Source organism: Macaca nemestrina, chromosome 18 (assembly GCF_043159975.1).
Source record: "Macaca nemestrina isolate mMacNem1 chromosome 18, mMacNem.hap1, whole genome shotgun sequence".
NCBI lineage: Eukaryota > Metazoa > Chordata > Mammalia > Primates > Cercopithecidae > Macaca > Macaca nemestrina.
Genome location: NC_092142.1, coordinates 60,724,314 through 60,749,039, shown reverse-complemented (window position 1 = coordinate 60,749,039; position 24,726 = coordinate 60,724,314). Strand labels below are relative to the sequence as shown.

The window sequence follows — 24,726 nt, the reverse complement described above, 5'->3', positions numbered from 1 at the left end:
ATTCTCTGGATTTGTCAAGCATACCTGTTATGATTCTAAAGTGTGAAGCATTTGATGGTAGACATCTTTATATCACTACCCAGTACCAGGAAAGCCACACATCCACTGTCAACTAGGGATGTCAAGCTTAGAAAATCAAATATCATCTTGAGACTATTTTAAAAGACTGGTTCAAAAAAATCCCTTTTATTTTAAAAGAAAGTACTAAAATGAAATCATGCATGACTTCAAAATGTATTTAAATTTATCTATAGTGTACAACAATAGGGAATTTTATCAGATTACACTTTCAATGAAAAGAGTTTGAATGAGTTTGATGTGATTTCTATTTCAACCATAAGGGTGACTTCCACAGGTATCTTTTTTTTCAATCATTCGTTTCTGCTCTCTCCATTTGTATTTTAACCTGTTCGTATGTGGGTGAATTTGAGGAAAAGCAAATCAGTTTGGCCTTTAATGTGAAGTCCTTCTTGTGTGATCAAACCGTACTATTTCCAATACTAGGAAGAATGTGGATTTTAAGATTCAAAAGCACATGCCATTCTCAGCAACCTGGGAGGAATGATAATGTGGCCACTGGTTGAATGATAATTTTATCTACGTAACTGCCTTCCATTCTCTTGCCTTCACTGTGTATTCAGACTTCTGCCCAAAGATACATGTTTAGACAGGCTGTTTTAATATAACATATTAAACTTTAAAATGATTCAAGGATGAACACTGGACTTTAGCTCACTGTAGGATACCACATTTCCTTGCATCATTTCCTTTTTTTTTTTTTTAGCAGCTATTTTACCACTAAACCAGGAAAGTAGGAATTATGCAGGAAAATTGCTATCAGCTGGTACCCTTCTGGACCACACAATCCAGAGCATAATAGCTTCCCCAGTGGAGCCTCTGATGGCTGGATCCAAGTCATTAACCACTGCTAACACCTAAGGGAAGAAATGGAATATGGCGAAAGGGCTATGAAGCCTCCCAGAAGATCTTTACGCCAACAAAATTTGTTTGAAATGCAGATGCCCAGGGCCCATCCCCAGAAATTCTTATTTAGTTGATTTGGAGTAAAATCCAAGAATATGCATTATTAATATGCTCAGATATTTTTAACTGAATTACTGCAGGATTTTTTTTCACTTGGCATCAGTTTATATGAATATATGCTCAGACACAAGTGGTAATGGGGTTGAAATTTGGAATGTCAAGGTGGTTCAGATACAATAGTTCCCCCTTAACCTTGCTTTCTGAGGTTTCAGTTGCCTGCTTTCAACCTTGGTCTGAAAATATTAAGTGGAAAATATCAGAAATAAACAATTTGTAAGTTATAAATTGTGCACTGTTCTGAGAACAGTGAGAAAATCTCATGCAGCCTTGCTCCTTCTTGCTAGGGAGGTGAATTCTTTCTTTGTCCAGCCTGTCCACACCTTTAATCACCTAGTACCTATGCGGGTAATCAGATAAAAGAAAAAAAAAAACAGTAAATATCGGGTTCAATACTATCCATGGTTTCAGGTATCCCCTGGGGTCTTGGGATGGATACCCCAAAGATTAGAGAAGATTACTGTATATCAGAGCTTAGTATATATAGTTATTTATTTTTAACATTTTAATCAACCAATAATAATTCTATGTATTTATGGGGTATAATGTGATGTTTTGAACTCTGTATATATGTATAGGGACTTAATTTTTTTAAATGAATATAATAATAAGTTCAAGATCAGTGATGTATGTTTCTCTCATTGCATTCTATTTGTGTAGGGTTAGATATGCTCAGGACTTCTCAAGGTACTGTTCGTTATTTTGAATCTCTTGTTACACATTCACCCTCTCATATTCATTTATGACTATTATGTATTTATTCAACAAACCAATCAGCACCATTATATCTACTTTACATTTACTTTATAATCAAATATCCATTACATCTCTGAATTTGATATTACAAAATCCTCAGGCTCTTTGTTCCTGCTGCTTCTTTCCAAAAGGAAGCAGTAAATTTTCAGCTAACCATTGAAGAATGATAGGACTTTTCTACATTTGTGAGGAAGAAGTGAGTTTATTGGATGGAAAGGGAGATATGTACAAAATCATATAAAAACAAAGATAGTGCAAGAAACATAACCAAGAAAGAGATTGTCGGAGATGGGAAAAAATAGGCAATCAATATCACTAGTTCCATTATTGAATGATTGAATCTGAGGTATTGAACATCCAGGCACACTTGCTTAATAGGTAAGTGGAGGAGGCATGAGGCTCAAGTTTTAAAAAGAAATATAGCTTGGTACTTGAAATCAGAGAGCAAATCAGGTTCACACAGTTTGTAAAGAGGTTAGAGTAAAACACTAAGGAGAAAATGTTATAGAACAGAAAGATGGGCGGTGCAAAGAGATGACAGACTGCTGTTCTCTGTTTTGTCCCGGTAACAAACAAGCTTTTTCTTCTTGACTGAGCCACTCCTTTCTTAAGGCATTCTCTCATTTGTGTCCGATGGTAGAAATTTAAATCGAGATACAAATGCCATAGGGGACCACAGTGTATGGGAGCAGAGACTAGAAAGGCACCACCTCTTGTGGTGACAAGAGGATAAACCATCAACTGACTGATATTTTGACTAGTTAGAGTCTGTTTTCTCTAAGTTTCTTGAAATGTGTAATCATTTTCCTCACTTGCCTAGCTATCTATCTGTTTCTTCATCAAGGATGAATTGAAATCTTACCATAGAGATTTCTTTATAGTGACACATAGAACAGATTCTAGTATGCACGTACTAAAAAGGCAAACTTTCTGCATCCAAAGATCTTACAGTTGGTGAAACAGAAAAGCCACACACCCCACTGTATTGCAGCGTACTGGGTGGGAGGTGTGTTGAGGAAGACTTTCCTCTGCCAGTGACGTCTTATAGATAGCGGACGCTAAATAACTGAAGGTGGAATTAATTAAATGTGTCAAAGTAGACTTGAAATAATTTAAGATGGAGGTATAACCGATGGCAAGGAAAATTGGATTTGTACTATGTTTGGTGGCTTGCCTGATGAAGCACGTTATGTCTTATTTTCGTATGTGTGAATGCAAAATCTTCAGGGAGATCATGAGATTCAACAAAGTGATTATGTTCAGGGATATTTGACCTACAGATCAAAACAAGTTATTTAGAAAGCACATTACCTTTGGTATTATAGTTTCTTTCATATCTTCAGCTCTCTATTCACAATATTAAAGATTTCAGTATCTTGAAAACACTGTGTGCTTCACTTAAACTAGTGCTTTAAAACAATTTTACTCTTTGGCCCAACTACTCTTTATATCAAATGTGTAATGAGCACACATTTATAAGCTCAAATACAAAATGAATTAATCTCTTTTTTTTTTCCAGTTTCTCAAATAGTTAGAGGCATGTATTCAATTCATAGAGATATGGTAGGGAATTTGCTCTTCTGATCATCCAAGCTTTCTAATGTCTGAATATTTACCTGCTATTAGATTGTTTTCTGAAAGTGTCACAAGACATTTCACGAAAGGCCTTGGTGTGTGTGTGTGTTTGTTTGTTTGTTTTCCTAAGTGGTTTATGTGCTGACAAAATGCATCTTTTACCCTTCTTCATAAATCCAAATAGATAAAATATTCTTTCCAGATCTATTGATATTTATAAAAGCTTTCAACTTTTCATTCAAACACAAGAGAAATTGTTTATTGGAATAGTTTTCTCTCTAGTGGGTTAGTTAATGCAATATTCCTCAGACGAAATGAAAGTAATACTAGTCTTCATCCCTCATTCCCCAGTGCCTGGAGTGGAATCAACTTGCCTTTCCTCTGAGCATTAAGGGATCTGCAAAAGGTGCATGGGTTTTTTGAGTAAGAGCAAGCATGCTAATTAAGAGCAGAGGAAAAATCATCAAACACACCAGACCTTGGGCACTGTGATTGAATCTAGCATGGAACTTGGATTCTGTGATACTTGCATTCCTCTCTCATACCAAAAATGATAGCTTTTTCATAATTAATTCATGGTTATGCTCTGCTCTGCTCTGCCGTGTTATGGTATGCTTTGCTCTGTTACCTTGAGGCTCAAAGTATGGAATTTAGATCTATAGAGTATAGTATCGGATAGCTTTTTAATCAAATGCTATGCTCTCGTCCACCAGTGACCTTGTCCACTTCGCTTTTTGTTGTCTCTGATAAAGGTGTCATAACATGGAGAAACTTCCCTCTATGTGCTTTTTTCTCTTATCCTTGAGCTTTAATAAAAATGTCTTAAAGTCTATGTTCCCTTGTTTTCTGAGGTAATTTTAGTTAAGGTGACAAAGGCAGAATGTAGAAAACACGCTGAACTATGTTGTAATTTTTAGCCTTCAGCTGAGAAATCTTGAGCAACTCATTTTATCTTTCAAAAACTCTGTTCCTCATAAGTAAAATGGGAATAAGAATGCCTTGCTCTAACTCAGTAAATCATAAATATGTGTAACCAGATTTTCTTATTGCATTTATTTTCTAGGGATGCCATAAGAAATAATCCCACACTGGAAAGTGTAAAACAACAGATGCTTATTCTCTCAGAGTTTCTGGAGGCTGGAAATCTGAAATCAAGGTGTGGGCAGGGTCATGTTCTCCTCAAAAACTCTAGAGGAGAATCCATTCTTTGTCTCTCCCAGCTTCTGTTGGCTATAGTCATTCCTTGGCTGTGGCCATACCATGCCAGTCTCTGCCTCAGTTGACACATTGCCTCTTCCTCATCACTGCATCAAATTACCCTCTGCCTCACTCTTAGGAGGGCAAATGTTGGATTTAGGAAGCACTGGGTAATTCCAGATGAACTGCTCACCTTAAAATTTTTAACTTACTTCCATGCAAGGACCCTTTTCCAAGTAAGGTGACATTCACAGATTCCAAGGATTAGAATTTAGATTTGTTATTCAAACCACTACACTAATGTTCTACCACCTACCATAATATACACAGAAACAGCATCAAAAAGCGAAAGGATGGAGATAGTAAGCATTATCTTTCACGAACATAATTCCACTACACACTATCTTCATGTGATCTAAAATAATCTTTTATAGAAACACTTTAAATTTTAAAGGAGTAAATTTAGCTTCTTAAAAAAGTTTACAAGCTGCTTAAGTTTCATAGATTACTTGATGACTGCTGGGTTTTGTAAAGTGAATAGCACAGCCTACTCTCTGTCCATTTTCATTCCAAAATGACAACGATGCAGATATTTACAGAACTTTACTGCTAGATGGTTACAGTGCAGAAAGAGCCTGCAAAGTGATTTTCTGTGTTAAAATGTTCTAATTCATTTTGTGTATAATTGTAAATTGTTGACTAAACATTCAGTTTGGTGTTAGTCTAGGAACTTCCATGAGAATCCACCATGATGTTGATTTTTTTCCCAAAGTCAAAGTGGACTTTGCTCCAATATTTTATGGCTAGATAGACCATATTATTAATTATTAGAATATTTGGTAATGAGTCAACATTCAAAAAAATTGATATTATTGACATCAGGTGGCATGACAGAAAATCTAATGAGAAAATGGAAAGCAGTCACAAATAAGCCAACGATCTAATTAGGTGGCTCAGATATCCAGTTGCTTGTGGCAGATTTAGTATGTTGGTACACTTTCAATTAATTATATAGGAAGTTGTAATGGTACTGAAGGAGACTGGCTTCACAAAAACTTAGTTTTTATTAATTCATTACACTGTGACTATTTCCAACAAGACTCAGTATTTAGAATAGAAACATATAAATGAAGTGTAATAATTGTTCATATTCCTAAATATTGGATACTACTGTATATATACTATTCTAATATGCTGAAAATTTCTGGATTTGGTATTTTTATTGTTTTGCTGGGTTTTTATAAATAAACAACAGATACAACACAGTGATAAGAACTTAATTAAATCTCTTGTCCATACCTACTAAACACAGTGACATTTTTTTCTTTGTTTTGACCTTCTTACCATTTTTATTTCATTTGACTTAACAAGAAAATTTGAAATAAATTTGCAAGTCAAATATCAGGCGACATTTCTCAACAAGGCACAATATCTACTGATCTTCTCTTCATCTGTTTATTTTGCCATAAATATTTGCCTGACAAGTGCCTTCATTAACTCTGCCTCCTTTTTCTTTTTGTTTGCATCTAAAAGGACAACCATAAGTCATAGCTCAGTAATTTTAAATACATAGGATCTAGACCAAAGTAACATTTCCATATCAGGGCAACAGATGAAGTATGCTAAAAGAAAAAGAGAATTTGGATTTGCCTGTTTTATTTTATCTAAACAATAAACAATGTGGAAAGAACTTGAGATATTTAAATACTAACAGTAATAATAATGGCCAATCCTGTTTTATTAAAAATACAAAGAAAATAGAGTATTTCCCTCTTTTATCTGCAGGGGATATGTTCCAAATCCAGATTAGACACTTGAAACCACAGATAATATCAAACCATACACACACACACACACACACACACACACACACACACAAACACACAGTATGTTCTATGTTTTTTCAACCTGAACGAAAATGATTGCCTAGTGACTAAAGGGCAGGGAGTATATACAGCATGGATGTGCCGGAAAAAAAGGATGATTTAAATCCCAAGTGGGACTGAGAGGGACAGAGAAAGATTTCATCATGCTACTGAGAATGGTGCACAATTTAAAATTTATGAATTGTTTATTTATGGCATTTTCCATTTCATAGTTTCAGACTGTGGCTGACCTTGAGTAACTGAAACAATGGAAAACGAAACTGTGATAAGGGAGGACTACTGTAATTGAAAGAAATAAAAGAAAGGAAAGAGGCAAGGAAGGAAGGCAGGAAGGCAGGAAGGCAGGAAGGCAGGAAGGAAGGAAGGAAGGAAGGAAAGAAAGAAATTCAGACAGTGGGATAAATTACACAGATAAAAGTGAGGAGTTGTCCAGATAGGCACAGTCTATCTTTTTTTTTTTTTTTGTCTTCAAGTTCTGGGGTACATGTGCAGAACATTCAGGTTTGTTGCATAGGTATACGTGTGCCATGGTAGTTCGCTGCACCCATCAACCCATCTTCTAGGTTTTAAGCCCTGTATGCATTAGGTATTCGTACTAATGCTCTCCCCCCTCTTGCCGCCCACCCGACAGGCCCTGGTGTGTGATGTTCCCCTGCCTGTGTCCATGTGTCCTCATTGTTCAAATCCCCCTTATAAGTGAGAACATGTGGTGTTTGGTTTTCTGTTCCTGTGTTAGTTTGCTCAGAAACTCATTCTTTTTTATGAACTCATTCTTTTTTATGGCTGCATAGTATTCCATGGAGTATATGTACCACATTTACTTTAAATAGACTTTTTAATTTTTCATGGACTATACATGTGGGGTATGCAAGGTAGTTTTCATTCTGAGGGCTCTTCTCTTTGCTTTTAGGTGGCTGAACCCACATGAGCTCTTCTTTGTGTGCCCACCGAGAGAAACATCTAGCACAAGGTCTTTAGTGTCTCTTCTTACAAGGACTTATTCTTCTTGGATTAGAGCCTCACTATTATGACATTATTTAACCTTAATTACTTCTGTAGAGGCCCCATCTCCAAATGCAGGCACACTGAGCATCATAGCTTCAACAGAAGAATTATTTACGTATTCAGTCCGTAACAAATACTTCCTTGTTTGCTACAGGAAAAATGATATGTTATAAGGATATTCACGTTGTGTGAAAGAATATCCCTTGATTTCCATCTCCAAATGCTTCAAGGACAAAATATCAATAATCAAAGAAGAAATTTCTCCTCAACTAACTATAGGAGATAATTGTTCAATCCGTGTGCCCCTCTCTGAATATACAACTAACATATCCAATTTCAGTTCAGTAAAATAGAATTCTGGTATGCACCTCTTTAACATGATGGTGTTTTCAATATTTTAATAAAAGTTTGATTTTTTTCCCTCTGTAAGGCCTCTTTTTATCTGAACCTAAGCATCCTCAGTTTATTGCTCATGTTTCATGATATGAGTCATGCCCAGAGAAAGGCTCGGAAACCATCAATATTTCTCTTAAATTTTTATACACAACCCCAGGATATATATGCTTTCCAATAGCCTGAAATTGAACTCTCCCTCTCTCTGATTTATTTTAAACCACATATAAGCCTTTACAACAAATAACATGAAGGGAAATAAATTTAAGCCCACAAAATATGCTTATGATTACTTACTCATTTATTTAATCAGCAAATATTTGCTGAAAACCCATTATGCATCTGCAATAGGTTATTTGTTACTTGGAAGCTTCTGAGTTTATTTCTGTACCTCTAATATCTATCTTATCGCCATTACTCTATCATTTCTTTGTAATAGTGTTTTGATAAAAATATAAAGAGTTTTGTAAGATCATGTAACTCATTTATCTGGAGATATTGGGGACAATTTGTGAAGGAAATTATACAGAAAGAAGTGATATTTGAGCATCGATATAAAGAACACATACATCTTCACAATTCAAATTATGGCTAAGGAGAGGTAGAGAGATTATCAAGCAAAACGAAGAGCAAATATGAAAGCCCTGAAGAGGGAAGATGTTTGACTCAGAAAAGGCTAGGATGTCTGGAACATACAGAGAAAGGAGAGTGGCAGCACATGAAGCTGGAGAATTAGACAGGGGCTAAACCATGCAGACCTTGGGGAAAGAAACTAAAATCTCTAATGTGTAATCAAGTGCAGAAATTCTAAATGTACTCTCTCTCTTTCTCGTTTCCCCCCTGCCAACACACACACACACACACACACACACACACACACACACACACACACACACATATATATAGATAGATAGTTATACATGTTTATCTATTATTGAGAGTCTATTTTGCATTCCATTTCTATTTGATATGTTTTTCCAGAATAATGTGCTTAGTCAATTTTGTTTTTGTTCGGTAACAGAAATTCTTACAAGATTAGAGAGATGGATAGATAGGTAGTTAGGTATATAGACAGACAGATAGACAGATATTCATTGCTGTCTCATTTTCTAACTTTTAAAAATATTTCTCAGTGCTTATGAATCCGTTAGCTGTACAGTTCCTTGAAACTAAAAGCATTCCAAATAGAAATGGGTAAAACGATGGTACCAATGTTATGAGAATTCCTGCTCTATGTCAAGTCCTGTGCTACAGACTGGGAGTAGAACTGTGACTAAGGCAAGTCTGCCTCAAGAGGCTTATATTTTAATGAAATAAAACATATACATTTTATTTAACAGTATCTATGTTTTTCTAAAATTTCACAAGAGTAATGCATCAACATTATAAGGGATTAATTGTAAGATGACTGCCTTTAGCATGGTCTCATAACATTCAGTAAAAACCTAACAAATTACTTGAAAAACAAAATTACATAAAACTAAGAATAAAACTAAATATTTTTGTTCATAATCAATCTGTTGTCAGAATCTGAATAAAAGTTCATATATATTTACGTAACTGTATTCTGCCACCTGAAACTAAGCAAACCTGTGTCCTTGAAAAGAGTTCTTGTTCATTTGGTCTCTTCTTTACTATTTACTTGGCACATACCTTGTATTTCTCAGCCAAGGAGAAGGAAACTCAATTCTACTACCACTTTAGGAATATTGTCATTGGAGGCATGCCTGGTGCTCTTAGCTCACTTTAAGTCCCCGTGAAGATCTTTTGTACAACAGTCAGTCATAAACATCTGGGTATGGAGAATAGGGAAGCTCCTAGAAATGGAGTTTTTCTTTTTTCTTGGTATAATATTCATCTGTAAAGCATTCCAAAAGAATGAGGAAACAGGAAAATCTCTAACTGGGAGAAATAATGGGGACTATGAGTACATTTGCTTATTGGTATACAGTGGGGATTGGTTCCTGTGGATATCAAAATCCACGGGTGCACAAAGTCTCTGATATAAAATGGCATAGTATTTACACATACTCTGTGTACATCCTCCCATATACTTCTCATCATCTCTAGATTACTTATAATACCTAATGCAATGTAGATACTATATATAGATATATTTTATTGTGTTTTTAATTTGTATTATTTTAATTACTATATTGTTATTGTTTATATTTTTAAGTATTTTCTATCTGCTGTTGGTTGAATCCACAGATGTGGAAACCATGGATACAGAAAGCTGACTGTATTTGAATACACCTATTGAGAATGTCAGAGAGCCAGGTGATAATGTGATGGTATGTTTCTATCTCAGTGTAACACAACTGTAGTAGACGGGACATCAACCTATCTGGTTGGATATTAGTTCATCCTAGAGAATTGCAATTGATACTAATCTGCCCATTTTTAAAATTGATCTTGTCAGCATATCCTTCTATCTTTTGGAAACTGTTGTTTTGCCCTCAACTTCAAGTGATTTTTTTTTTAAATAATGTAGTATGTAACTATGGATTCAGTGATCATTTCCTCTCTTTTTTCATATTTTTTTTACTTCTAGAAAAATTTCTCCCTTTTATCTAACATCTCATTATTAGGACATACTCTTCTGTTTACTGTGCTCAAAAAGATAAAATACATGCAATAGAAGCAATAAGCAGGAGCAGAAGCTATAAGGGGAGAGGGCAGGCTAAGATTCAGAGACAAGAAGATGATACACAATGGAAACATGAAAGACTGAGAAGAAGGTTGTTGAATAATGTAAGAGTAAAACTGAAGCCAAGTTTAGAGATTGTGAACAGCCAAGATACTATCACTTATATGACTGTTCTTTCCTTTTACCCTAATGGACAGCAAATAAAACAAACAAAAAACTAAAGTAAAACTAAAGTAAAAAACAAAAAAAAAACAGTGCATGTAAACAGATAGACAATGAAAAAAATCTTCCAATAAACACCATTGATCATCTTACCAATTGTCGAAAGTCAAAAGCCTTTTTCTTTTTTAAAAAAATCACAAACAAGGTAAAGGTGCCCACTGTAACTTCTTGTACTCAAAATTGTATTAGACGTTCTCATTAGTGTACTAAGATTTTAAAAAAATGAAAACAATAATTCTTGAAAAGGAATGAATAAAATCCTTTATTTGCAGAGAATGTGTGACCATATAGAAATACCCCCAATATGATCAGATATATTTTTCTATTCCCTATTTTACTAATTTGCTCTTTAAATCCTTACCATTTCCTTTCTTCTGATTGCTTTAGGCTTATTTTGCTCTTCCTTTTATATGGCCGATGGTAAAAAATTAGGCTATTGATTTGAGAGCTTTCTGCTCTTTTAATACAGACATTTAACGCTATAAATTTCCCTCTAAGGACTCCCTTAGGTGCAACCCACACATTTTGATTTCATAGTATTTTTGTTTACATTTGTTTCATAATTTTTTAAAAATTTCCCTTTTGCTTTCTTCTTTGATCTATTGGCTATTTAAGAGGGCATTATTTAATTTCTACGTATCTATGAGTTTCCCAAATTTCTTCCTGTTATTGGTTTGTAACTTCATTCCATTGTGGTCAGACAACCTACTTTGGATTAGTTCTATCATTCTATCATGTATTGAGGTTTGTTTTATGACCTGGCATATAGTTCACAGTGCAGAATGTTCCAAGTTCACTTGAGAAGAATATTTATTATACAGTTGTTGAGTGTTCCACAGTGTTAGGTATAGTTTATATTGTTTTTCAAGTCTTCTACCTTCTACCTTTATTTCTGCCTCAATGTTTTATTAATTATTGAAAGTGAGGTATTAAAGTATGCCACTACTACTTTTTAATTTCTAGGTATTTTATGCTCAAAAAATAGATATTTTATGCTGAAAAACGTAATTGTTTTATACAATTGCTTTGTAGAACAGTTAAGACAAAAAAGAAGAAAAACTATGCATTTTTACTGTCTTTTATAAGTAGATAATTATTGTCACTGATACTCTGTTTATTTTTAATGTGGATTTGAGTCACCATCTGGGGTCATTTGCTTTCAGTTTGAAGAAAACTTCCTTTAGTATTTCTTAGTAAGCATGCCTGCTGGTGACAAATTCTCTCATTTTTTTTTTGTACATCTGAGAATATCTTTATTTCATATACATATTTATTTTGAAAGATAGCTCTGCTGAATATGATTGCTGGTTGACAATTTTTTTCCTTGAGCATTTTGAATATGTTATCCCACGTCCGTCTGGCCTTCATTGTTTCTATGAAATTTTAGCTGTTAAGTGATGAGTCAATTTTCTCTTGTTTTTAACATGTTCTACTTGGTTTTGGCTTTCCGTGTTTTCACTATGATATGTCTATTTATGAATATCTTTCTGTTTATGTTCTTGGAGTTCCTTGAGCTTTCTGGATGTATAGACTATTTTTTTTTTTTAATTCAGGTTTTCAATGATATTTTTTTCTGTTTCTTTCTCCTTCTCCTCCCTTAGTACACTCATTACATATTTGTTGGTGCACTTAATGGTGTTATTCATTTTTTGAGACTCTGCTTATTTCTCTTTATTCTTTTTTTCTTTCTCTTCTTTAGTTTGTGTATTCTTTATTGTTCTATCTTTGAGTTCACTTATCATTTCTTCTGCCAATTCAAGTCTACTGTTTTTGTCCCTCTAGTTAATGCTTTATTGTCCCTCTCATGGGCTTTTTCTTTTTGCCAGCTGTTTTCCCCCATGGGTTATATTTTCTTCATTCTTTGTATGTCTCATAATCTTCTGTTGGAAATTAGGCATTTTAGATAATATAGCAAAACTGGGTACTATCTGCTGAAGGCTTATTTTATTCTCTTGTTTGTTTAATGACTGGCTGGATTATTTTAGTGAAGTCTATTTCCCCCCTGTAGTATTAAATCTCTGATGTTTCACCTCAGGGAATCTCAACCATGGGTGTGTCCACAGTCACCTTAGAATTACAATTGTTTGGGCAGGGCTCTCCTTGATTGCCTTTTCCCCTGACCAGGTCTAGCTGTTGAACTCCACTAATTACCAACAAGATTTCTGTATTGTTTGTAAGGCTGCCTTGGAACCTAAATTGCTCTAAGGACCAATCCATTCAAATTTGATCTGCTTTGAAAGAGTAGTTTCCTAGGTCAGACTTTCAGATTCGTTCTAACCTAGGTGGGCTCCCGAGGCTCCCTCTTTCCAAGATTCCCTGCTTTTCACTCCCCTGGGCAAAATCCTGAGCTATTGGCTCTAGAGCTGGTGTGAAGATTATGGCATGTTTCTCTGAGGAACAGCTATACCTTAGGACAGAGCATATGATGCCGAGGGAAAAATAGCCTCAAGATTTTTTGGCTTGCCTCGCCCAGTAAACAGTGAGTGGGCTAGGGAAAGGACTATTGAGGCTCCATATTCTCAGTGGCACAGTGCCCAGCCAGAGCCTCTCTCCCATGAGTGGGGACCAGGAGGAAGAAAAGAGTCCCTGCCTCTTAACCACACTGACTTAGAACTTAGCTTGAACAGTAAGTAACTAGGAACAGAATGAGAATGTCTGACATCACACCTTTCCCCCAGAAAATAGTCCTCCAACTGCTCGCTGCAGGGAGAAGGACCCCTGTATTCTTGACTAAACTAGTTTGGAGTAACGTTTCTACCTCACTGAGCTGAGATAAGGAAGGATGGGAGTGGGTTCTTGTTCATGCACTCTCAGAGTCTTACCATTCTTACCAAGCTCTAGTCGATTTTCTTAAATAAGTGTTTCTTTATTTGCTGCTTGCCTCCAGATCCATTTGCAGAATCTTTAAACGTTTTTCCATTTATAATTTTCACCAGTTTCACTGGAAAGCACATCTGTGGAGCTCCTTTTGCTATCATGCTGAAATGGAATTCTCTGATAAGATACGCTTTCATAAATAAAAAGAAAGTCTTAGAAGATTGTTGAAGCTAAAATCAATGTATAAGGCAGTTAAATTATCAGCAGCAGTGAGTTGAAAATATATTTTTAAAAAGGTAACTAAATTGTAAACAGGTTTACTATCACAAGAAACTATATACAGCAGCAAAAATAAATCTAACAAAAAGATGTGGACATTTTTGTAAGCTAAAAACATTTTATTGACATGTATTAAAGAACATACATAAATCACTCTTAATGTAAAAAACTGATGATAAAGATGTAATTATTTCAAAATTGGTTAATATTTAAATATAACTTCTACCAAATTTCTTATAGGAATTTTTATAAAACTTATAATCTGATTCTATATTTTTCAGAGAAGAGCAAATGAACAATAATAGCCAAAATATCCTTAAAGAACACGGTATGAGAAAATGCTGTAACCAATATCAAGATTTATGATAAAGTTTTCATTCATAAGAAACAGGGTATTCATTCAGGGTTAGAGAACCAGATTATTGAAACAGAAGACAGATCTCTTAAAAGAATGAGGACGCATAAAAATTTCATTTGTGAGACAATGAGCTTTGACCATCAGTAGGTAAGTGACAAGTTACTCCATAATTAACATTGAGAAACTCAATTTTAGTATAGAAAACAATCAAATTAATACAACAACCTAAAAATAATTGTATATAATTAAGAAATTTTAAATAAAAATTTTTCAAATAAGGCTTGAAAACACTAATTATAAAAGATTAATAAAATAAACTACATTAAAATCAAAAATTTTAATGAAATGAAAAGGCATGTGTTAAAGAAGTTAGAGAGTGTTAAAGAAGAAAACACAACTTTGTAGAAGATATTTACTACATTTAGGATTTTAAAAATTATTCCAAAATCATTAATTTGAGCTTTGTGAAACTGCTAATATTCTATGGTTTTTGATGTGTAAAATAATGGTGATTTCATTTAGCCTAATGGAAGAACTCAAGTAAATTGAAAACAAATACAAATACCAATGCAAAAATAGAAAAAAAAAAAAAAAAAAAAAAAAAAAGATGAGTAGGTAAAAAAAGGAATTGATGTTGCCTGGAACTGGCAGGTAAAATTTAGCAAGAATAACTCATAGACTTTCTTTACTCAGTCAACAATTTTCTGTGTGTAGAAAAGAGAGCAAGGTAGGCAAATTCCAGGATTAGTAAAAAAAAATATATGTAAGTATGAATTTAGTGTTAGACCCACCAATGCTTTTCTCAGTAGTAAAGGAGATAACTTTGTTCTGCAGTAAGCAAATTCCTGCTACAGTTTCTAAATTATTATAATAGTCTGTTATAAAAGGAGAATATGGAAAGATTGTTTCTCATAGAAATAATGTCAACCACAAAAAGACAATAGCCTCACTTCAGTTTTATTAACTGTCTCTTGAAGAACAAATTCTGTCTTTTGTTTTGAACTATCGTGTATAAAACCATCCAGAAATATTCTTTGTACTAATTAGTTGTACTCATACTTGTCATATACTTTCTGAAAATATAACACAACTATATATTCTATACCTGTTTTGAGATAATGTTCCTCGCTTTTAGCTTACTGGTATTTCTGTCTAGGTCATGACAATAAAGATTACTGTATCATTTGGTATATAACTGCTTAACTTCATTAGAAATCTCTTTTTCTAAGTATATTCAAATTACTATATGATGATGTACAACCAGAAGAAATTCAGAAAACAATTGTTAAATCAGAGTGCTTTTTCTATTTGATTGCTTATTAGAAAAGCATTATAGGCCTGTTTATATCTTAAACAAAGCAAAATTAAATATAACTATACATCTATTTTGGGAAATGGCTATCAGTTTTTGGAAATCCTAGTATAGTGCTGTATGGTACAGTAGTTTTATAAAACTTATTTGAAGTCATCTGAATGGAATATCTTACTTAGTTGAGTATTTTGGAAACCAATAGGATACAGATACTCAGAAATTGGATGGCAATGGTTTGGAATCATTACTATTATATGCAATGATTAGGTAGCCCAGTGTTCTGGGGTCTCTAATTTGCCAATATTTGAAAAAACAAACAAAGAAAAAAATAACCAAATAATTTTTTTGCCCAAATAACACCATGCACAGTAACCAAACTTGTGTTTGTTTGCTTTTGGCTGTAGTATCACTGAGAGTTAATCAACATTTCCACTTTGAGTAAACGTATATCTTTCAGTAATCAACATGAGAAAGCAGATTAACAAATTATTATATATGATGTGACTGCAATTTATGAGATGAGGATGAATGACAACCAAATATTTCAACTTGGGGGTGAAATTTTGAGAACTGTGTGTCTAACATGGGAGCAGCCACTTCTCACTAACCAGTTTTACTTTGAACTGAAGTATATTCTTAAGTATTGCTTAACTGTTGCTCCAGATAACCAGTGTATATCTCCATATAATTAACTGACACCTGCAAAATGAAGCACAAGCTTTTATGACTTCTCATTTTGTTCTTATTACGTAACCACTATAGGTCTTCTCTACAGAATTTTAATGTATGTCGCATAGCTCCTCCGGGTAGCAAATAGGGCTTTTGCTGTATCTTAATGTGAATGCTCTAGGCCATGAGTGACTCTCTTTTTAGGTACCTGTGGGGAATCAGCAAAGTGCATTGTTTTGCAACCGTATTGTTATACAGTCCAACTTTTAATACAGAGCTTCTCAAACTTGTGTTTCAAATATGATGACATTTTATCCAATCAAATTTGCTTAACCTATTATCATTCTAAATAAATGATTTATTTTATTATCAGGCTAAATAAAAAAATCAAACTTATGTATGGTATACGGAGACGAGATAATATATGTCTTCGGAAGGGACACTTACAGATTATTTTTGTAGAAGAAATGTTTTGCATTTTTAAGGTGATGATGGTAAAACTCCCTTGGTCCATCCGGGGTCCCATTCATTCAACCTGTTAATGGTTGTCCTGGTCCATGCTGATTGAAAAAGTGCGGGTTGGGCGCGGTGGCTCACGCCTGTAATACCAACACTTTGGGAGGCCGAGGCGGGCGGATCACGAGGTCAGGAGATCTAGAACATCCTGGCTAACACAGTGAAACCCCGTCACTCCTAAAAATACAAAAAATTAGCCGGGCGTGGTGGCGGGCGCCTGTAGTGCCAGCTGCTCGGGAGACTGAGGCAGGAGAATGGTGTGAACCCGGGAGGCAGAGCTTGCAGTGAGCTGAGATCGCGCCTCCGTCTCAAATAAAATAAAGTTAAATTAAATTAAATTAAATTAAATTTAAAAATGAGCGGAGACGAGTCGGGGAGAAAGCCTGAGCAGTCCACTGAAGTTGGGATTGTCTTGAGGTTTGCAAAGGGTTCATGAACTAGAAAAAAAAAGTGTCATTTGGGCAGTCATTTTGAAATGATGCAACTTATTGTAATTTTTACTTTTTCCAGATAATTCCCTCAGTATTTTGGCAAAGCATAATGGATTCAACCGCCAGAAGCAAGAAGTCTATCTTTTACCAATCATAATCAGTGACAGTGGAAACCCTCCACTGAGCAGCACCAGCACCCTGACCATCCGGGTCTGTGGCTGCAGCAATGACGGTGTTGTCCAGTCTTGTAATGTTGAAGCTTATGTCCTTCCAATTGGACTCAGTATGGGCGCCTTAATTGCCATATTAGCATGCATCATTTTGCTGTTAGGTACGTATTTCCTTCATAGCCTTCACCCTTTTTCTGGTTCATAAATGACTGTAAATAAGGACAGAAAACTCTCATCTATACAGGCAACAGCATTCCCTTGGGGAAGAGGAACTTCCTTTCCTTCTCCACGTTTTGAGATCTCTAAGAAGAAGTGAAGAGACAAAGGGTTGAGATAGTAAATGTCCAATTGAAGAGGACTTTCAGTGCCTTTTTCAATTCCATCACCAGTAAATTGATGAATAAGGCATAATGGTGGTGGCAGTGGGGAAGTGCTTTTGTGTCATTACAACACCATCTATTACATAAGAAGAACTCTGGGTGTGAGGCACACCAGTTCACTGCAACAGCAGGCTCTACTATGCCCACAATAGTGTCTCATTATAGATTGGGTTGCCAAGTCCATTGGATCCCAAATTTGGTGACATGAAAAGAAAGCAAATAAGCAAACTAAAAATAAGTTTTCTTCAAATTACCATTGCTTTTCTCTGACATTTTCCTTGATATAAACATCAATTTAAAATGATTGCAAGTTAAGATTCTATAACCTTTTAATAAAAAAATCCAATTATAAAATGAGATTACACAATAGGAAAATAGAAAAACAAGAGAGTCGTATCTTATCCTACCCTCAAGGAACAAAACACTTTAAAGACGGTGTCAGTTACTGTCTTTCTTGTTCCATCTGTCTTGCTCACCCAGTGCCTTGGATTCAAGCATCACTTTGCTCACATATTTTGCTCCATTAACCCACATTTGATTTGGCTGATCTGGCTAGTTGGGTATGTTTTCCTTGCCCTTTCTTCACATTCAGGTTTCTCTTCCCAGCTAGAGGCATTCCAGCCCTCCCACAAGACAAGTTGCCCGTGCAAATTTGACATTCACTTTTTTAATAAAAGAACGTAATTTAACTGGAGAGTGCCTTGAAAAACTGTGAAAGCCCAAGGACCTACTTTGCTCCTTTTTTTAATAGAAGGGAGCTTTGGAACCAAAGGATGTTAAAGGACTTGCTTGAGACATACATCAAGCTAGTCATACTTTCAGTGCTATTTTTTATTTTGTGCCACTCACTCTAATGATCAAAACAGTATAAAATGTAACTTTCACCATGAATGCATGCATGCCAATTCTTTTAACCCAGCTCTATCAGCGTATAATAAACCAATAATCTGGAACAGTATTTACTCAAAATTTAATGTTCATCATTCAGAAAGATGTTTAGCTTAATTCTCCAGTAAATATTATTAAAGGTGTATGCTCACATGATTTTGTAAAAATACCCCTCTCTCCTAACATATATAGTGTGTTGCTTGTGAAATTATATGCTTGTTTGGCTGACTGTTATTTAATATTTTTCCTCTAGTCATCGTGGTGCTGTTTGTAACTCTACGGCGGCATAAAAACGAGCCATTAATTATCAAAGATGACGAAGACGTTCGAGAAAACATCATTCGCTACGATGATGAAGGAGGAGGGGAGGAGGACACAGAGGCTTTTGACATTGCAACTTTGCAAAATCCAGATGGAATTAATGGATTTTTACCCCGTAAGGATATTAAACCAGATTTGCAGTTTATGCCAAGGCAAGGGCTTGCTCCAGTTCCAAATGGTGTTGATGTCGATGAATTTATAAATGTAAGGCTGCATGAGGCAGATAATGATCCCACGGCCCCGCCATATGACTCCATTCAGATATATGGCTATGAAGGCCGAGGGTCAGTGGCTGGCTCCCTCAGCTCCTTGGAGTCCACCACATCAGACTCAGACCAGAATTTTGACTACCTCAGTGACTGGGGTCCCCGCTTTAAGAGACTGGGCGAACTCTACTCTGTTGGTGAAAGTGACAAAGAAACTTGACAGTGGATTATAATAAATCACTGGAACTGAGCATTCTGTAATATTCTAGGGTCACTCCCCTTAGATACAACCAATGTGGCTATTTGTTTTAGAGGCAAGTTTAGCACCAGTCATCTATAAACTCAACCACATTTTAATGTTGAACCAAAAAAGATAATAAAATAAAAAAGTATATGTTAGGAGGTTATAAATCTTGTGGAGTGTGAATTAAGTATGTGGAGTGTCTAGAAGTCCTTGGATATGTGATATTTACCTGACCACCACAGACAAAGATTGGGATCCTGGCTAATCCTTAGAGAAATGGTTTAAATAGAGGAAAAAAATCAAAATTAAAAGGTGCTTTCTTAGAAAAAAAAAAATACGGACCTGCAAGGAATCTGCTGCTGATATGTGTCTTCTGCAAGGATTTTTATGAATGCAAATGGTTTTTTTCCCCTTCACCAGTAAGGATCCCGCCACAAATGATAAAGCAATACTTGGTCTGCTGTACATTATAACTTTTTGGAGTTTTGAGAGGCCTCCTAGATTATACAGTACGGTGACCACACATTGTACATAATTGTTGGCCCCACTCACCAGAGACTGAATAGCATCTTTAAATATTGTGTCGAGCCTTAAAATATTCACATGTTCGTAATCCATTCCAGGGTGGGGCTTGCCAATTCAGTGGTGGGAGGAGAGAAATCCCATTGAAACATGCTTGTTTTCTAGAAGCAGGATTCCTCATTCCCTCCGCTTCATCTTCTTCCACAAGGACACAAAGATAAACTGTATTACACAGTGGACTACATAAGAGACAGATGGTTTTATTGCTAGCGCGTGAATTTATTTGTTTAATCCTCGAAATAAATATTTTATTGATGTCCATTAATGCTTTTATTTATTAAGGTTGGTAATCTATAGATTAAGGGGATATATGGGGAAAAAAACTAAATTATATCCATTAATAATCCTTTAGATTGTTTTATATAAATATATATACAATGAATGTTTAATACATGTACATTTTGATGAGATGAGTATGGCAGGCAATATTATCGAAAGGAGAGCTAATAGTCTCTTTAGAGTAGAAAGTGTTATTGTAACTGGTGATGGCAGGAACAGCATTTTCCCAGAGAAACTTTTGGACTGTTTTCTATTTTGTTCATAATCCTAGTATTTGGTGTTTTTACTACAAGCACAAACATCCTAAAGTATATTGATTCCTGTGAATATTTAAACTCTAGACTTTTAGATACCTACATAATGCCCTGCCCAAGAAACATGCTTCAAGTTACCCCCACAGTTTTAGAGCAGGAACTGATTTGTACATAATTTCACTGCTTACGTTTTTAGCACTCCTATCCCCAATCTTCATGGTGATGCACAGAATGTCTTAGACTCCAAAAAGGAACAGCACTAGAAGATGTGAGCATATTTAATTTGTAATGCAAACCTGCCATTTAGGAGTAGAAAATGTATGATAAAACTCAAGTATTACATGCAGATCATTTTAATTTTCTACTTTGCTTTAATGCAATATTGTTTATTTACTCCATGTATTGTATTCAGAGAAACTCCTGTATTGTTTCCTACTTTGTGAAATATATTTTTATAAATACCTTTGTTGTCATTAATTTTTTTTCAATCAGTGGAAGATCTATTAACAGAATCATCAACTCTAACTAAAACTCTAGAATACTCAACCAAACCATCCCAAGGGTCACTTTTGTCTGTAAGAGTCTTTATCATAAAGAAACAGAGAAGAGAAATGGCTTGCCAGTGATCATACACCAAGATGCCAGCAGGGACATAAAAGGAACATGGAACGCCTAAAGGCTAGTCCACCTGTGTCACTTGGGTCCTTCTGGAAGCAGACACATTGAGCAGGGAAAACCTGCAGACAAGTTTGCAGACCTAAAACTTGTAACAAAGATTTGGCAAGAGAGTCTTAGACTGCAGTGCAGACCTGGCAAAATCTCTGCCAGCCTGACAGGGGGTTCTAGAGTGAAAACATATCCATTAAAGCAGTCAGGCTGTGGTTCTCCGTCATCTCAGTCACTGGTGTGGGTCTGCTAAGAAGAGAATGGTTTTTGACTCAAAAACTGAAGGCACCAACTTCTAGAGGCTACCTCCACTGTGACAGAAACAACATGTTTAAATACTATACTAACAATTTGTAACTATCCAGTGGTTTAATCCAGCTTTTATTGAGTTTCTGCTGAGAATAAGTCATCTTTTCTATGTAGTATTATGACTAGTGAACACTTTTTCTTGAGGTCAAAAGGTTGGTCCAGCATGACTTTAAAATATACTAGGATTTGGCACAGTGTTAAAAGAAGTGCTTGGTGAATGTAAATTATTATTAGTAGTTTCAGTAATAATCAATAGTAATATTGTAACTATCTTACACCTTCCAAACCGAGGAGAGATGATTATTATGTTTTATGTATCTCTTGAACGTCAGACTCATTTCTAGCATACGTTGGAAGTGCCCAAAGATTATAGACACATAAATATGTCTAACAGAAAAATTACAGTATTTTTTAAGGAGTATAAAATCTATATCCTCAGATATTGATAATCAACAGGATAATCTTCATACAGTGGTTTCTGTGAGCGGGAGATAATGTCTGGTGTACCAGTTGACCAGACATCGCCTCAATATTCTCTTTGCCTAGGAAGACAGAATGAAAGCATGAATCTCTTGCTGACTTTCTTTGCCACCACAGTGTCAGCATTTTGCATTTAAAAGCCTATTTCAGGTCTTGTAACATAGAATAAAGTGACCAATACCTTGATCCTAATAAGATTGACCTATACTTTTAGAGTGTCGTGAATTAAATTAAAAATCTCAGGAACTCTCTCTCTCTCTTTCTCTCTCTCTCTCTCTCTCTCTCTCTCTCACACACACACACACACACACACACACCAAACAAATAAAAAACACATTTTACTTGAGGTTTTACTTTAGCAATAGACTTGCCAGGACTTTCTCAACCAAAAGAGATCAATATGGTTCCTAACATTTTCTAAGATTTAAGTTTCCCATGCTCAACTTGTTAAATAACACATTTTAAAAACTTTACTGAAATGACTATTTTTTTAAAGCTCCGTGCATTGTTGTCTGTTTGATCAACATTGGCATAGCAGAGACAAGAGTACTCTCTGCTAAATGGAGAAGAATGGTTAAGTTGGAGCCAAGTGAGACAAAGTTACCTCCCTCCGCCTGCCTCACAATTCAAGGTTCCCACCTGGGGAACTGATGCATCCCTGGGTGACTGGACACAACACAGGATCAATTCAGCCTCCACTCTGTCTATGATTTGATGAAATCATATTAGCAAAATGTCTCTTAAACATCCATATATGAATATTAAAGAATATTAAGGGGGGCATTTCTTATAATATTTTTATGAGTATAGTTATAAGTTTCTAAATACAATAAGTTTATAATACGATGATTAAAATATGCTATTTTTAAATTCATGTGTTAACCTTGCCACACAGAATTATGACTTCTAGGGTGTAAACTTTAAAGTGAAACTGTTTTGAAAAAAATCTGCAGTTAAGTGTATGTGTATATATAGAAGAAAAGGAAACTTAGATTTACTGGTATCACCAGTGAGGCAAGAACGCTTAGAAAGATACAAATGTGTCTTTGGGAGAGTTTGCTTAATCAGATGCTTAAAGGAAGACAAGTCTCTGCATGAGACTTAGAAATCTCCTAGGAGCAGCCGGATTCCACACTGAGACTCAACAGAGTTCTGGGCTATGCTGTATTTTGGAAAAGGAAAAGCGGGTGCTGAGAGCTAAGTAGCCAATTACTCTTTATAGCCACATAAGGACTGAAGGCAAGTAGGCCCTTCCAACAAGTTGTATTATGCGATCACTGGCTTTGCAGGGAATCTCACGAATGTATAACCTTCTGATTGCCTTTTTGATTGAAAGTTCCATCTGAGATCAGGGCAGTGTAACCAGTAATAAGATTTCAAAAAATCCCATCACTAGCACTGTCGGAAAGGCTGAGCATGACTGAAATCCTATCATTGTCAGTCAAAAAGATAAGGTAACAGCAGGCATCACTATAAAAGCTCTATAAATGCACAACTTAAACATGAATATCAACATTAAAAAGAATATATATATATCCTTATACATATATTTATAAATATATTCATGTATATAAATATGCACACATATACACAATTAAGTTACTGGGTATAATTTATAGTTTTAATTTTTCATCTCATAATCTCATGCATTGCTAAAAAATTGAAATTGTGGCTCTCTTTTTTCATGAATCTAACCTTGAATTTGAAAGAAATTGAATTGAGGGTAAAGGGTTTTAAAAGCAGGTTTTTATTTGCGAACAGAATAACGGCTCATAATACCTGGGCTTAGAATTAAATATGTCACATTGTGAGGCTGTACTTAGACTTTTAAATGTCATTGTATTTTTTTGTGGGGAAAATAAGTGTAGAATATATTTTGCAGGAAATACTTTTCTATACTTTTTTCAATTTCAATACTGTTTTATTTGCTATAAAAAGTGTCTTTGCAGTTACTCAGGTGGCCAAACAGTGTTGAATGTATTTTTTGTCCTTGTAATTATTGCTTCTTATGATAATTATAGAAGAGCATGTCTTTATGATCTATCGTTTAAAAATACATTTATTATCATTGTATTTTTAGTCAACACAAATTTATGGATTACATGGTATACTGTTGATATTGAAGATATTCTAGTCCTAGTATTTTGAGCACAGACCTAGTGTTATGGAGGACATAAAATTAAAAAATTTCCTGACTTGATGGGCTATCTGAGGAACAAGAATTTTGTCTGCCACATTTATTGAGTATCTATCAGTAGAGAAATTAAGCTACATGGTTGATACAGAAATATTAAATACAGCAGCATTCTCAAAGTTTTTTTCTTTATTTATAAAATGTACCTAATCAATCTCATAAGAACTAATTGTTGAATATTTTTTTTCCTATGGATAAATACTATTTGAGTCTGGGTTTAAGTTTGGTTGGTCTGACACTAACACCCCTTAACTTTCAACTAAACAGTTCTCTCTGTAATTATAATATGAGACTTTTGATGATAAGAAATAGAAACTAAGTTATATATAGTGGTATGGAAGTACTGAGGAGGAAGTAAGGGACCCCATATGGGAAGACTCAAGAAGGCGTCATGGTGAAATTTTCCAAAAAGATGGGAACTCAAGAATGGGTGCAACAGAAATCACAGCTTTTCCAAATACTAAAAGGGAAAATTATAAAAAGCACCAATGGCACATTTTTGGACATTCAGAAAGATCCAGAAATTAGGTGCTCATAGGACTTCTAGGGTTGCCAAATTGTAGTGTTTTATGGATAGGAAAAATGA

General features: G+C 35.0%; 1 protein-coding gene across 4 annotated transcripts in view; it reads left to right on the top strand.

The window, feature by feature from the left end:
- The window catches only part of LOC105491484 (cadherin 8), a 397,938-nt gene that overhangs the window by 365,999 nt on the left and 7,213 nt on the right, over positions 1 to 24,726 (top strand). For 2 of the 4 annotated variants that reach the window (XM_011757972.3, XM_011757973.3), the window contains exons 11-12: positions 17,247 to 17,498; positions 18,859 to 20,937. In XM_011757972.3, the coding sequence (XP_011756274.1) occupies positions 17,247 to 17,498; positions 18,859 to 19,352 (746 nt within the window). In that variant the 3' untranslated portion in view covers positions 19,353 to 20,937. Of the gene's footprint in view, positions 1 to 17,246; positions 17,499 to 18,858; positions 20,938 to 24,726 lie in introns of those variants that run through there. The other 2 variants (XM_011757975.3, XM_011757976.3) reach the window with 2 other exon arrangements.